The sequence below is a fragment of the Peromyscus californicus genome, unplaced genomic scaffold (genome assembly GCF_007827085.1).
Source record: "Peromyscus californicus insignis strain IS unplaced genomic scaffold, ASM782708v3 Scaffold_20__1_contigs__length_68692818, whole genome shotgun sequence".
NCBI classification, from domain to species: Eukaryota; Metazoa; Chordata; class Mammalia; order Rodentia; family Cricetidae; genus Peromyscus; species Peromyscus californicus.
In genome coordinates, this window is record NW_026294503.1 from 29,983,048 (window position 1) to 29,998,007 (window position 14,960).

Below are 14,960 nucleotides of genomic sequence, written 5' to 3' on the forward strand. Positions count from 1 at the left end.
AGGCAAACGGGACAGAATGCCAGGGAGGGTGCGGGCCTTGGAGAGCACATGAGGAGGCTGGGAGGTGAAGGGCAGAGCGCAGAGGCAGAGCGGAGACCCTCCTGCAGGGCTCCAGTGCTCTGATAGAAGGAGCCAGCACTTATCTGAAGCCCAGCAGGGAGTCATTAAGGTGTGAAGAAGAACGTCTAGGATAGAATTTCTGTTTTATAAGAAAACTATTCTGCTTATCACAAAGGAGTAGACGGTTTTGTTTTTTTTCTTCTTCTTCTTCTTTTTTTCCTGCTACTGGATTTAAACCCAGGGCCTTTGTGTGCATGTTAGACAAGCACTTAGCTAGCATGGAGACACATCCCTAATCCTAGCCTATTATTTTGCTGTTCTGAGTTCTATGAGATTCATAATTGCAACTTCAAACAGGTGCTATTCTCACTGAGATTTAGGATATGCTCACTTCCTATTAGTATTCTATTTGGCCCTCCGCATCTGTGGGTGAAAAATATTTAGGAAAAAATTGTGTTGCACATGGACCCATCTTTAAAAAAAAAAACAACAACAAAACCTCACCGTTACACTGTATTAGATACGCTGTCTAGAGAGGATTTAAAAGTATATGTGCTCAGGTTATTCCAACACCACACACACTATCTAAGAGGGACTGGGGTATCTGCAGATTTTGATGTCTTGGGGGTATGTGCTCTAGAACCAGCTCTCTGATGATATCAGAGGACACTATATTTATCACTATAGTTTCGAGTGGCCCCAAACATTATTCAAAATGTTTTCTTGCCTTAGGAGGCAGGTATAATCATATTCACGCATGTTTAAGTCTTCCGTCAGGGTGTGTGCAGTTTGGACGGTTTTCCTAACATGCAAACTGTCCAGTGCCCAGTGGAGTCCCCCCAACTATAGGGCTCTGGGCAGTTTTGACCCTGACTTTAGGAAAACTTACCCCAAGGAATTGCGCCTTTGTTTGGGGGCCCATGAGGTAGTGGGCTGGGAGGGTCGGACAGGGTTCTCTTGTGTCCGGGTGGTGGGGGAGGTGGCCTCTTCTTGGACAGGGTGGAGCTGCCACTAGAGGTCTGCGTGCCTAGAGGGAGTGTAGAAGGTGGGCCAGGTGGACCTAGAAAGGAAATTGAACGGGGGGCAGGAGGGTTAATCCCAGTCTCACAGACACAGAGCAGTAAGTATGTAATTACTCATCAAAATGTGGTATAACATGGGAATCCGTCAGCCCACCGAATCACAAACGGATTTTGAAAATTGTTGGTTAGTGGAATGCTCATCCCTAATCAGGACATCTCTATCACATCCTCTCCTCCCAAGGCTCAGCTGTCATTGTGGGAGGAGTATAAGGGCCCGAGGTGGTGGATGAGCACAAGGGAACTGTTTTCAGACACAGCAGGGAAGTTGCACATCTGAATTCACAACAGTTGAAGCAGCACTCATGAGACCTGTGTAAGCTCAAGTCAGATAAGATCCCAGCATGGAGAGGGGAGGTGGGCACGAAGTCTGTCCCCAGCTAAAGAGTTCTTAGTAGTTGATAGCTGCTGGGACAGAGTCACTTTTCTACAAGGGTGTGGTCTGTGGTGGGTTGTGACCATGGTACTTCATAGGTTTAAAAGAAGTGGGGGGGGGGGGGGGAGAAGGGCAGAGGGGGTTAGCGGGGCACAAAGTTGAATGGATAGGGAAGGGGAGACGGATCTGGGAGAAGTGAGAGAGTGGTGAATATGATCAAAATACATTGTATGCAGTTCTCAGGGAACTGAAAAAGAGAAAGAACACAGTAAGAACTCAAGTGATTAAGTAGATGGTGGGAAAAAAAAAAACTTGGTTAAAACATGACAACAAAGGAAAAGAGTATTTCTAAGGAGCCAAACCCCAGCCAAGCCAGGCATGGTGGTACAAGCCTGTGATCCCAACCTCTCGGGAGGATAAGGCAGGGGGATCAAGGAGTTCAAGACCCACAAGTTGAGTCGGAAATGTGATGAGACCTCATATATAAAAACCAAGGGAAAGTGAAAACCCCAGCGGTGGTAACAAATGAGAGTCGACACAGAAGGCTCAAGAACTCGGCCCCTCCGTCAGATGCAATGATAGAAAGAAAGCGCACACACGTTTTCAGCCAGTAAGCGACTCACTGGAAATGACAGACTCCACCTACGAGGAAGGCATCCTGCATGGCCACCAAGATCGAGAGAGGGATAGCAGAGTGCTGAGAACTCAGCAGTGGCCCACGGGCTGAGGCATCAGAGTGTTCAGCTAGCGGAGTTTTTAATTCTACTACAGCCTTTCTTTTAGTCAGCAAACAAGTTCTCCTTAAAAATCCCCCTCCCCCAAATAACAAAGGATCGGAGATGACCATAGAGTAAAGAAGTTTGAAGCCTCTTTTTGTTCTAATTCTGAATGGTTCTGGAAATCCCAAACCGTATGTTATACTCGACGTCTGAACAGCAGCTAATGAGGCCGGTTTCGAAGCAGTGAGGGGCATATCATACACATTCTTGAGGTGAGGGTGCATGCCAGGCACTACGCTGGGCACCTGCGTGGGTATTTCTTTAGAGAATCCTGCCATGGGCCTGCTGTAACTATGTCCACCAAACTCTGCTTCTGTAAACGTTTAGGGAGAAAAAAGGGAAGCAGAAGAAAAGAGAGGGGAAAAGGCTCAGAACACTGCCACACCAGCTGCTTAGCTAGGACAGGAGACGCTTGGTGACCCGGAAAGGCTCCAGCGGAGTTTTTAGATTCTGTAGTAAAATAAAATCTTAATTACTGCTGGCCTTCTTCCTGGGTAAACTTCAGATAGCTTTAATTATTCATTAATGGCTAGTACTAACAAGGATTAAGTCCTTAATTCTCGAAGATAGCCAAATTGTGGCAGTAAACACCACGCATCTCAGTAAGGCAGCAGTCTGCATTAGGATCAAATGACCCTAGTTATAGAACGGGCTCTGTTTAGCTGATGTGACATCCAATGTCAACTTTATGGTTACTTTAAACCAATGCCTAGTCACACTATCAGTTACTGAAATTTTGGAAACCATTTTCATAATAGGGGGACAGTTCCTACAGCCTTACGCCTGTGCCATCTTCAACAGTGTCTGAATATGTTATTCTTTTTGACTTTCAATATAATCCTGTGAGAGGTTTGACATGGCAGATCCCACCGAACAGGAACAAAGCCGGCTCAGGAACAGGAGAGGCGCTCGCCCCAGCAGTCAGTGCTGCTGGATCCTCGGGTCCAGGGCAGCGTTTTCTGCGTGGCCCGCGAGAAAAACAATGTTCAGTATGAGGAAATGGAAATAAAGGCAAAATAGATAATAGACAATGGTGAGTTTCTCTTGTAATTTCATCTTTACCGCCATCTAGGGACTTTCCGGTGAAGTGCATCTTATGAAAAGGTCATACGAAGGAGCTGCAAATTTTGTCCAGTACCAAATACTGAAGCAAAATGCTAATATAGATACATCTCGAGCAGAAATGTGCTATGTATATGTGACTTCAGGGATGATCGTATACAGGAGTCACCCAGTCACTTCCAACTAAGCAGAATCCAGATCCAAGAATCTAGGAAGCTGGCCAGAGAAGAAAAGAAGCCGGTGAACCAGATCTGACTCCAGCCCAGGCACTCAGCCCTGACATCAGCTTGCTTCTCTGACTACACTAGTCCTCTCTGTATAGGATTCCCAGACACACAGTGGGGATCCTTCATCTTAAAAAAAAAAAACCCACAATATTTTAATTCATTCTTTGAGAATTTTATACAATGTATTTTTTTTTTGAAGTCAGGGTTTCTCTGTGTAGCTTTGGAGCCTATCCTGGAACTCACTCTGTAGCCCAGGCTGGCCTCGAACTCACAGAGATCCGCCTGCCTCTGCCTCCCGAGTACTGGGGTTAAAGGCATGCACCACCACGGCCTGGCCATACAATGTATTTTGTTGCCCTCCTTTTAAAAGGGGGACTGAGATGTAACCTCATTCAGAATTTTTCTTTACTGCATCCCTCGTCTCTAGAGTGAATGCTGCTAATGTCTGGGCTTCAACAAGGCTCCCAGGGACTAGAATATCCCCTGCTTTGCACCACAGCAACTGATCTTCTTCCTTCCCCACCTGCATGCTTCCACAGGGGAGATGGAATTGTTTTTCTGTCTCCCAGTGCTGGTGCCTGGCACAGTCTGGGCACTCAATGCATGTCCATGCAAACAATTCCTGGTGCAAGCCAGCAGGGTGATTTTCCAGTATGTTGTACATTTGCGTTTCAATAAAGTGGGAAACCCAGGTCTTCTACTTGAACACCAACTAAAAGGGAAACTTTCAAATTTCACAGAAAATAGCTTGAAAAATTATCTTGACAGGTTTTTGAGAAGTTTTTCTGTTAAGCTGTAATTTATATATTCTAACATGCCTTACAGAAGAGTTAATGACTGAAGTTATATCTAAGTAACTCTGGTAATATGGATAAAAGTTCTATAATTTTCTAATGGTTTTCCTTTTTTATGTTTTTATTCAATAATGTTGTCTATGTTCATTGCGCACACTATATTGATTTGAAACACATACACATTATGGAATGGTTCAACTGGCCAATTAACATTCATCACCTCGTATCTTAATGTAGTGAGAACTCTCCAAACCTACTACTGTCTAGCAATTTTTAGGACTACAATCCATTATTATTTGCTGTAATAGCATGCCCTACAAACATCTCTTAAATTTATGTGGCTGATCCAATTTTTTTTTTTTTTTTTTTAATATTATGGTGCTTAAAGGACTGGGAAGTGCATGTCAATCACTGTAACAAACAGGAGATAAAGGCAGGTACTGGGTAACTGCACAGAGAAGGACTCCGGAAGGAAGGATCTGTCAAAGTGACCTGTTCTTCTGTCTGTTGACTTCTACACAGAGAACAGCCTTAGCTTTTTATCTGCCCTTCAGTCTCTTGCTGATACCAGTAAAAGTGTAGATTCCAGGGCCTTAGGGTTGCGTCTGTAACAATTATGCACACACTATCACCACCCCTCCCCAAGCAAGAAAAATCAGGATTTCCTCTTCCCTCTTTTCCATACCCTAGAAGTCAGGTTGACTTAAGGACCAAAGAGCCTGAGTCAGTGGTCCCTGTTGAAGACAAAGCTTTTGGCCAGCCCAAGGTGCTTCATGTGAGGTGCTTAAAAAAGAAATTTGGTACATCACAACTTCCATTCTGAACGCCTATTTTAACTGTAAGGTCTGGTTAGTTTTGGTATGTTAATGTTTCTGTTTATTTTCAAGTTTTTAAAAAATAATAAGGCTTTAACAATAAGATAATAATAAAAAGGAATGTGGGAAATCCGATAAAGGCCACAACAACAATAAAAAAAATAAAGCCCTAGCTAAATACAAATCCAGTGTGATTTAAGGGCAGAGCCCATGAGTTCCTACACCAAGTTACTCAAAGGGTTGTCCCAGGAGATACAAACCCCAGCAAATGGCAAAGTCACCAGTGTATGAGCACTGCTGCTGAAAAGACTTCTCATCCAGTGATGCTCTTCCTGGTGGCGAGCTGAGGGGTCTCCCCCTCTCCACTTGTCTCTGACCTCTACCACTGACCTCTGAGAAGGAGATGCTGTGTATAAAATGCGTGCACAGCTGTATTTGGTAGAACTGTTGTACACATTTTATACAGCGCTCTTCAGCAAGTGAACTGTCACTTCCCAGTGACATGTGGTCTGCTTATGTGTGCCTACTCCTTCCTTCAGCTATATATGTTTGGGGCATACTTCCACTGATTCTTTCTGTTGCTTATAAATTGAATAAACCCTGACACAGATGAACACCCTTCTCTTGCACTGTGCTAAGACAACCTATACATAGCCCCTGTCCTAGAGGAGTTTTAACTAGGGCAGGATAAAATGGAAACCTTGTCCTTCCTTCAAAGCAGCAAGCTCAGCGCTCCTCCTGCACCGCCCCCTACTGACCCGATGGTGCATTTCATGCTTTCTTTCTTACTGTTCGGTGAGCTCACAAAGGCCTTCTTCACTCTCCCCTGCATTCCTGCTCTTGAAATAGTTGTTGAATGAGCACACTCTGGTGGAACTGCACAGACTCATTAGCCTGTCCCTTTACTGTGTGTGCTCAAAGCAGTGACTCAGCAAGGCAAATGCCAAATGCTTACTTCTGGATGAAGATCCTGAAACTCAGCAGGGCCAACTAAATATAGGGTGAGAGACACAGGGCTGGACTGGCCTTTAAGAAGAAGGAATCCTGGGGTCTCGGTGGGCAGAGGAAAGGGAGCAGCTTCCTGGAGAGGGAAGGAAGTTTGCAAGGCTTTCCAGGATCCGTGGCTGCCCAGGTAGCTGTGATCTGGTCTGACACAGATAGAGCGGTCTGATGGTTTTTTAACTCTCAAACTATATTCTTTGATGAATGAAGAAGGCATTCAATCTTGCCACCTAAAGTGACCGCGAGAGTAGCACCTGGCACAATAGTCTTTGTGGCACCAGGCCGTCATCAACAGTGTCTACTGTGGCTCACAGTGCCAGGTATGGTGCTGCTTTTGTACAGGCTGCTGCTGTCACAGACGGAGGCTATAGCCTAAAAGAGGCAGGAGGTCTCCGTCCTAGCAAGGATGCATGAGATTCGGGGTTAGCATTCTCAAGTATCCACGTGCTATTTAGAATGGTAATAATTCTGGATTCTAGCACTAGTTGTTCCTGTTTCTAAAAGCTTAAAAACTTAGTTCCTCAAACCAACTACTGCTCACTGAGATCAGATTTATCATTCCTTACTTTATAAAGTTTCTTTCAGTTAAGAAGCCAGTGCGTGTCAGGTCTCGCGATGTTACGTGTTAATCCAGTCCAATGGATCACTTCACTCTGGTCCATAGTTCCCCGAAGAGACAGGGTTTCTCTGTGTAGTCCTGGATGTCCTGGAAATCCCTTTGTAGCCCAGGCTGGCCTCAAACTCGGAGATCCACCTGCCTCTGCCTCCTAAGTGCTGAGATTAAAGACACGTGCCACTAAGGCTGGCTGAAGGCTCCTTCCCTTCCAAGGGGCAGTGGCAGAGAGGTACCAAAGCCAGACAGAGGACCAACCTGATGGACTACATGGTGCCAGGTGTTGTGTGTGCCCAGTGAGTCCTACAGTTCTCAATTAATCTCTACCACAATCTTGTGAGAGGCGATGACTCCATGTTGGGGGTAAATTTATACGGGTGACACACAAAAGACATGAAGATGAACAATGGCAGACAGCCATGGTTCTAAACCTTAAAATGATTGTAAAAGAGTTGTTAGTCAACCAAACATAAGCAAGTACGTGTTCTGTGGGATGGGCTGCGCAGCTAAGCTGCTCCCCACGTCCCTCCGCTCCAGGAGAAGCTGCAGCCGTGGACCAGCACACTTAACAGGAATGCCTTGGAACAGAACGTTCCAAAAATGATTTCTCCATACACTGTGTCACTCGATTCTGAGGACTACTTCATGAGGTAGACAAGAGAAAGACAACCAATTTCACTTGACAAGGAAAGAAAATCTGAGGTGACAAGCCATAGGCCGATTTAACTCTCTCCTACCTTTAGCACTGTGTGATCTGAAGGGAATTCCTTAACTTTTCTAGGGCTCAGTTTCTTTGTCTGTATAATGGATACAGACAGTGTTAGTCCTTCAGGATCCTCTTAGGTTTAAAGAAATCAAAGTTCTATGCTAGCATTTAAATGTAAGGATTAAAAACAAATAGATCCAAGTGAGCCTGAGGCACTCGGAGTGTTTAAATAGTGTTGGGTAGGGGCTGCTGATCGTGAGAAATAACTACATTTAGCTGCTGAGTTCAGACTCACTAGGGTTCTACTCAAGTACAGGAGGCGCTGGCTGGTGGCCATTTAGATCAAACTTCCTGAATTCTAATGAGACAGCTGGAAGGTTTTGAAAATATTCCTGAGTTGGGCTCAGAGGAATTCTTTCTCTTGCGACCTTTTGCAATGCCCTTATTTGTGGAGAATTTGTCATAGGCATCTGTCCCGTTACAGGAAGCCATTATCCGGAGGTCCCTAAATTCGTGTCTGTGGGGGTAGCTTCTGCTACAGTCAAGGGCCAGGGCTTTCCTTGCTGTGGAGAGATTCCAGACAGCTTTGTTCTCATGCAGATGGTCCCGCCGGTTAGCAGGATGGACTGAGAAGAACACAGGGACCACGACACACAAGCACCTCTGCACCGGGTGTCAGCTGGCTCTTGAACAGTGGCCTCTAAGACTCCAGTCTAAACACTACAAGTTTTCCACATGTGACAGCGTGTGAGCCCAGCTGGCTAAGGGCAGCATGGTGCAGGGCCTGGGAACTGTCATTACAGACTGCCGGTCTGTGTCAGCATCAGACAGTCCGATGCTCTGAATCTGATGTCCCGGGGGGTGGGGTGGGAGGAACTCTATCGGTCAGCAGAGCAAGTTCTATTTTCAAGCATGGGCTTTATTTGTAAAGGGGAGGGGTAGGTGGTCTATCCTTAGTTAACCATGGTTGCTATGGCCAAATCTCTGAGCTCCTGTTTCAGCAGCTGAACCACTAAATAAACGCAGTCTTTGTTTTCTGGGTCTTTGGTAAAGAGCTAGTTAGAATTTATTCAATGCAGGCCAGTGATGCCTGGCACTAAGCCAGATGGTGTACTTTATGGTTTTCTACATCCCAGCGAGATAAAATTACACAAGGAGGTTGCAGAAGGTGGGGGGTGGGGTGCGTTGGTCCCTGGGTTCTGGTGTCAGGGAAGGCTCTCTGAACAGGTGCAGGCTCTGCCTGTCAAGACATGTCGCTGTATAACCAGGGCCCATGAAATCCTTCAGAGTCCATTCTTCCATCACCTGATCAGGTCTGGAGGCTCCTCTCTATCTTCCCGTCAGAAGCACGGTCTGCTGGGAAACATGGTTTTGCAGAGGGGAGAACGGCACAGGGCTCACAGAGTATGGATCTGTAGACTGATATGTTAGCGGTCTTTAAAAAGCGTGTCCTAGTAGATCATGCAGAATGGTAGAGACACTTGGCTTCCACGTGCTTTGCTGTTAAGGCTACTTGTTGTCTTTGATGAGAACTGCTCATGCCAAAGCCTTATTGTAACGTTCCCTATTATTTTATGATCTACAAGGCCATTTGGGGTCTCTCTAAGAACACAGCTCCCATTTATAACACGATTTCAATGGAGAATAAGCTGTGAAAAAACAGTTTTGAATCAAGCTCACATTTGCCAGAAAATAGCCCCAGTGTGATTCAAATAGGCCTGTCATTGTATGCCAAGAGGCACTGGAAACCTGGGCTAACTTGGGTTGAGCGCACTGCACTGGGAGAATCCGAATTGGTGGACTCTCTGGCAGCTACAGCTCTGAGCACCCTCAGCTGTAGCTAGCCCGGGGTGTAAAAACCCCGACGCTGGTGTTCCTGCACTTTACTTGACCCTCCACATTGACTGGAGGGAGGACAAAGGGTGAGTGTTTTGTGGGAACAGAACAGGAACCATCTCCACTGGCCTGGGATGCAAGGCTGGTGAAGGTATCCGACAACACGCAGAGTTAACAATAGCCTAGGCAATCCCCCCAAGTCTCTGGGGAAAACCACCTCATCCAGGGTGTGAGACTGTGGGTTCTCTTCTAGGATTCCAGGTAGACGAGAACCTTAGGTCGTCCGTCAACTTGACATCTGTGAGCTCTAATCCTTCATTTGCTACATACCAGTAACTGTACCTACCTCCTCGGGAGTCCTCGGGATGAGTAAAGCTTGGTGTGTGGCTTCTCATGAGGCGAGTGCTTCGTGAGTACTGCCTCCTACTAAGACAACCCCACCCCACCTTGGAGTCACAGTCTCATGAAATCCAGGCTGTCCTCAAACTTGCTATGAGGTCAATGATGATAATGAACTTCTGGTCCAGCCAATTAAATAGGGCTATTATCGTATGGATGTTGTTATGGTAGCGCTGCTTTTTTTTTTTTTTTAAATCAGTAATAGTCATTCATTTGAATAGGAATCCTGTAAGTGGAGGAAGGCCCCCAAGTGACAGCAGGATTATAAAGGAGACTAATAGTACGGTGGGTATTTTATTTCGTATTTTAGAGTGCAAAGTAACGGATATAAAGTGATAAAAGGAAAGGGAAATGAATATTGAAGTCGTTAAAAGAATGTAAAAAATTAGATTAAGAAGCATGAAGGTAGCTAGGCAGTGGTGGCGCAGGCCTTGAATCCCAGCACCTGAGAGGCAGAGGCAGATCTATCTCTGTGAGTTTGAGGCCAGCCTGGTCTACAGAGCTAGTTCTAGGGTAGTCAGGGCTACACAAAGAAGCCCTGTCTGGAGAAACAAAACGAAAAAGCAAAAGCATGGAGGTTGGGCTATCGGGAAGAACAGCGATAGATAACACAATCGCTACACGCAGTTTTCCACAGTGCTGGGGATGAGACCCGGGGCCTCGTGTACAAAAGACAAGCTTTCTACCAGCTGAGCTTCCTCTTTCATCCAGACAGTCACATGTTTAACAGAGGCGTCTCAGTACAGAGAATAGTCCTTCAAAAAAACCAAGAGTATATTCCTGCTACAGAAAGGACAAGCCACACGGCACTCAGGCTGAGGCTCAACTGCTTCTCGGCTGTGTCACACTGCAAAGCCACTTTATCTCTTTTAATCTGAGTTTCTTTTTCTGTAGGATGGGCACGAAATCATGTAATTCACAGAAGTTTACTGCAAGATAACACACCAAGAACACCCACGTACTTACTACCTTTTCCCCCTACTGGTGCCTGAGAAATGACAGTCTAAATGCTGAGCTGTCCCCGACAGTATGTTCCACATTCTGCCACTGAGAGCAGACTAGCAGCCATGAGGTCAAATCCACAAGCATTCCTCAAGCCCGTACCTTTCCCGGCATTCCTAGGTGGCAAAGGGGGAGCCTCGGAGGTGGGCGACGTGGGCGAGTCCGTGCTCGCGAAGATCTGGTTGGTGAAGGCTCCGTAGGAGAGTCGCTGCTTGTCCCGCGGAGTGCTGAACCCTGGCAGTGCCAGCTTGTCCTGTGGCGAGATGCTGGAGGAGTGGCAGAAGCTCTGGGGCCTGGGGGAGCGCTCCTTCTTGATGGGGCTTGGCTGGCACAGGAGACAACAGGTGAGATGAGACTCAAGGACTGTCCCTGAGGTGTCTGGCAGACGAGTGGGCTCGGGGGTCACCTGGTGCCTGCGGCTCTCAGGGTGGTATGCCAGCCATCACCACAGCTTCACAGCAGTGACGCAGCGAAGGGGGGACTCGATACGTCCTCCTTCTTCATCACTAACCGTCCCACCAAGGGGTGCCAGTCGGGGATGAACAGGGCACTCCAAAGTGACAGGTAAGGTCACAAGTTACACTTAGCCTTCAACAAACACCTCCCTGCAAAGGCCGCGCCTGCTTCATTTGAACAACGTTTCCACGAACCTATGATTTGTTACACAAAGTCCTCTTCCCTGTACAAATCTTTTACCTTCACCCCTCTTCCACACTTGGCTTTGAGGGGCTGCCCACATGCCAAGGGCTTGGAGCGCTAAATCCCACCCACATTCTTGGGCTGCAAACCATTTCCAATTGCCCACGTGCTGTTTCCTTCATGGTGGTGGCACCGGCACCATCCAAATGTAACTGTAGCAGTTACGCATTCCCTGCATCCCCGTGGAGACCTAAGACAGACCCTCTTAACTCATTCCTAGCAAGGTGATCGCTGCTCCCACTGCAGCAGAACGGCGCTAATTCCTCTCTCCCCCCATCTACACTGGAGCGAGGGTTGGAAGGAAACCCGGTCCTCCTAATAACCTTCACTGGTTTCTGACTGCTTGGGCCTAAAAAAAAAAAAAAAAACCACTCCTGACTCTGCAGGGCACCTCCTCCCCTTCCCCCTGGGGATGTTTCCCACTCACAGCATGAGTTGAATCTATCCTCCTTTTCTCTGGCCAATGCCCACTTCTCTCAGAAACCTGTGTCTGGTGCTGTTTCCTTGATGAGATGGTCAGGGCTTACCAAGGCTGCTGATCTAGGTCTCAGGATTTCCCAAACTCTCACCATGACAGGCACATTACCATCTGAATTAATACGTCTCTCCTTTGGAAATGGAGAGTGGCTTTAGGACCCCTTTGTCTGAGCGTTCCCTACTTCCTGCCTTGCACACAGGAAATGCCAGGCACACATCTGATGATAAACATGGATGAACTCTCAAAGGTAGTTCACCGCCACCTATGAGAGTCACAGGGACCTGGGCTTTAATCCTAGAGATGGTTTATGTCAGCTAGGAGGCTTCAGAAAAATGCCAAGTCCTCTTTGTGCGTAGGTTTTCTCTGGGAACAATAACCACATCCCGGTGAGTCTCAGAAAAGACAGTCTGAGTTGACAGAAAAATATTTAGCTCAGCTTAGACCACATGTAAGTCCTTCCTAAGTGACAATTAGGAGTATTTACTACTTAGTTGTTTATAAGGTTACAATGTTCTAGTTAAATGTCAGTTTAGATGTAGCTTTTCAAGGTGATTACAACTTCAGTCAGTAGGATTTGGACTGCCCTCCAAAGTGTCAGTGGGCCTCATCCACTTAGAGCTTAAGAAAAGTGACCATGGCTCCCTAAAGGGCAAGCAATTTGGCTTTCAGACCCCCTTCAGCAATCTGCCCTATCACCTGCTGCTGAGACTTGCAGCCTGCTGACTGGCCGGCCCCTCAATTGCATGAGTCACTTCCTTCAATGACTCAAGTCTCATCTTTCCATTGGTTCTAGGGTCCAGCTGTGAAGTGGCACCCAACAAGGATCAAATTGCTTCATCGGGTCCTAAGGCCCACATCAATGCATTTCACGGCCAGTGGCTCAGAATTCTGGGAGGGCGCAGCGCTCCCGGGCACACACCCTCTGTACTCACTCTGTCATCCAGATCGTCATCGCTTTCATCCATCTCGTCCTGCCGAAGGTTCCATTCATACTCTACATGGACATGTGGGTTGAACTTGCCGGATTTAGCCTGGGAAAGCTGGAAGGAACAGCAAGTGCACACCACTTCATGGAAATGCTCAAATACCCCAACAGACAAGCAGCCCCTCACTCACTCCCAAAGGATCACGACGCGGCCCAGTGGGCACAGCTCGAACCAGACAAGCTGGGTGGCTGTAGGACTGGCCAGGGACTGTGAAGACCTGCCTGCACACAGGTGGAACCTTTCTGAGTCTGACTGCATGATTTTCTCCAAAAGTCAAAGTTTCTGTACTGCAAAGATCCTCAGGACTTCAGATTATGGGTTGGGAAATTAAACCAAGAGGCATCAGGTGGAAGAGGAAGAGCCTGGAAGTTTGAGCCAATCTGTGTTTCTCCTTTCGTTCACCAAGTGTGGGTAGAGAAAATGGTCTCAGAGGACTCCAAGAGTACAAACTACAGGTGCTGGAGAAATGGCTCTTGCTGTGCTTACAGGTGACCTAGGTTTGGTTCTCAGCACCCACATGGTGGCTCACGACCACCTGCAACCCCAGTTCTAGGTGATCCAACACCCTCTTCTGGTCTCTACAGGCACCAGGCACACAAGTGGTACTTAGACATACATGTAAATACTCATCTACATACGCTAACAATAAATAAACCTTAAGGGATACTAAGCATACAAAATACAGCCAGTGATTGAGGAGCCAGTCCTGGCACTGGGGAGATGGAGGTAGGAAGATGAAAAGTTGGAGGCTATCCTCCTCATGGTCATTTCTTCTCTCTCCTTCCCTCTGCAATCCCCCAGGATGACTCAACAAAACAAGAAAGAAACGAATAAAAATATCAAAACGACAAAAACTGCAAAACCTACAGCTGCCAGGCCTGGAATCGGACACTCTGGAAGAAACTGAAACCCAGCAGAATGTAATCTCTTCTCCTACCCTCTCTTTCCCATGTGCTGGGGCTGTGGTCTCTGAAACGCACAGTTATTTTTCTTACTGCAGTGCCTGGCTGTGTAGCTCAGGTTTGTCTTCCACTTGCCATCCTCCTGCCTAAGCCTCCTAAGTGCCTGGATCACAGGCGTGCACCACTATCCCCAGTGCATTCCGTTAAAACTTAGTTCTCATCTAAGGTCTTGAGAGGGTGGAAACTTAGGTACGGTACTAAGAAGTAGGGCCTGCGGGGGTGATGGGGCTTGATAAGGTTATTAGGAAGGAGCCACAATGGCTGAATATTGGTGACTTTAGAAGAGGGAAAAAGATCAGGCAGCACAGGCACTCCCATGCCTCTCATATGGGATTAACTGTGACAGGAAAAAGGCCACCACAGACGGAGCCCTCTACTCTAAACCAGGAGTCAACATAAACCCGTTTTCTCTACAACTGGCCCAGTCCGTGCTATTATGCTGCCATCAACAGAGAGCGGCCATTATACACCATGGTTAAGAGAATCCTGCTTAGGCGAAGGTCCAGAATACTAGGCAAGAACGAATGGAGTGAAAAAGGTGAGTGTGTACAGAAGGCAGGGAAGCAGGAGGGAGGATGTGCTTAACATGCAGAAAACTGTTACACTCCATAGTCTACTTGTCCAGCTTTTGGAAGTGACTTCCTAAACAGTTCTTTACCATTAGCTGCCAAGCAGCCTGATGTCTTAGCAAACACAAAGCATGGTCCTAATCCTCAGTCCTCCAAAGGCCTTTTGTCTCCAGTGTGACAACATGGCTTCACCACCCTTTCAAATGTACCTCAGTACTTATCTGTATTTCTTTAGCTAATGTTCAGAAACACAATGAAATTTACTTCATCTGTCCCCAATTTCAGCCTCTCAGACAGAATAGCATTTTAAAGGCTACTGATATCTAACAAAGCTCCCATCTTAGTTTTGCTTACCAGATCTTCACACTGGGTAGCTTTGAGTCTCTTTGCTATATCCAAGGCAGTTTCTCCATTCTGGTTAACTGAAACAGTGGAAGAATACAGTCGGATAATTATCTAGGATACTGCCTCAGGAAGCGAGAACATTAAACGTGATGTATATGCAGTCTCGGTCCT

At 46.8% G+C, this 14,960-nt stretch overlaps 1 protein-coding gene across 5 annotated transcripts in view; it reads right to left on the reverse strand.

Moving 5' to 3' along the window:
* Positions 1–14,960, reverse strand: part of Asap1 (ArfGAP with SH3 domain, ankyrin repeat and PH domain 1) — a 319,306-nt gene that overhangs the window by 24,044 nt on the left and 280,302 nt on the right. For 3 of the 5 annotated variants that reach the window (XM_052747903.1, XM_052747902.1, XM_052747905.1), the window contains 4 exons: positions 14,799–14,866; positions 12,860–12,967; positions 10,853–11,075; positions 950–1,120 (listed from right to left, as the gene is read on the reverse strand). In XM_052747903.1, coding sequence (XP_052603863.1) covers positions 950–1,120; positions 10,853–11,075; positions 12,860–12,967; positions 14,799–14,866 — 570 coding nt within the window. The remainder of the gene's footprint in view (positions 1–949; positions 1,121–10,852; positions 11,076–12,859; positions 12,968–14,798; positions 14,867–14,960) is intronic. The other 2 variants (XM_052747906.1, XM_052747904.1) reach the window with 1 other exon arrangement.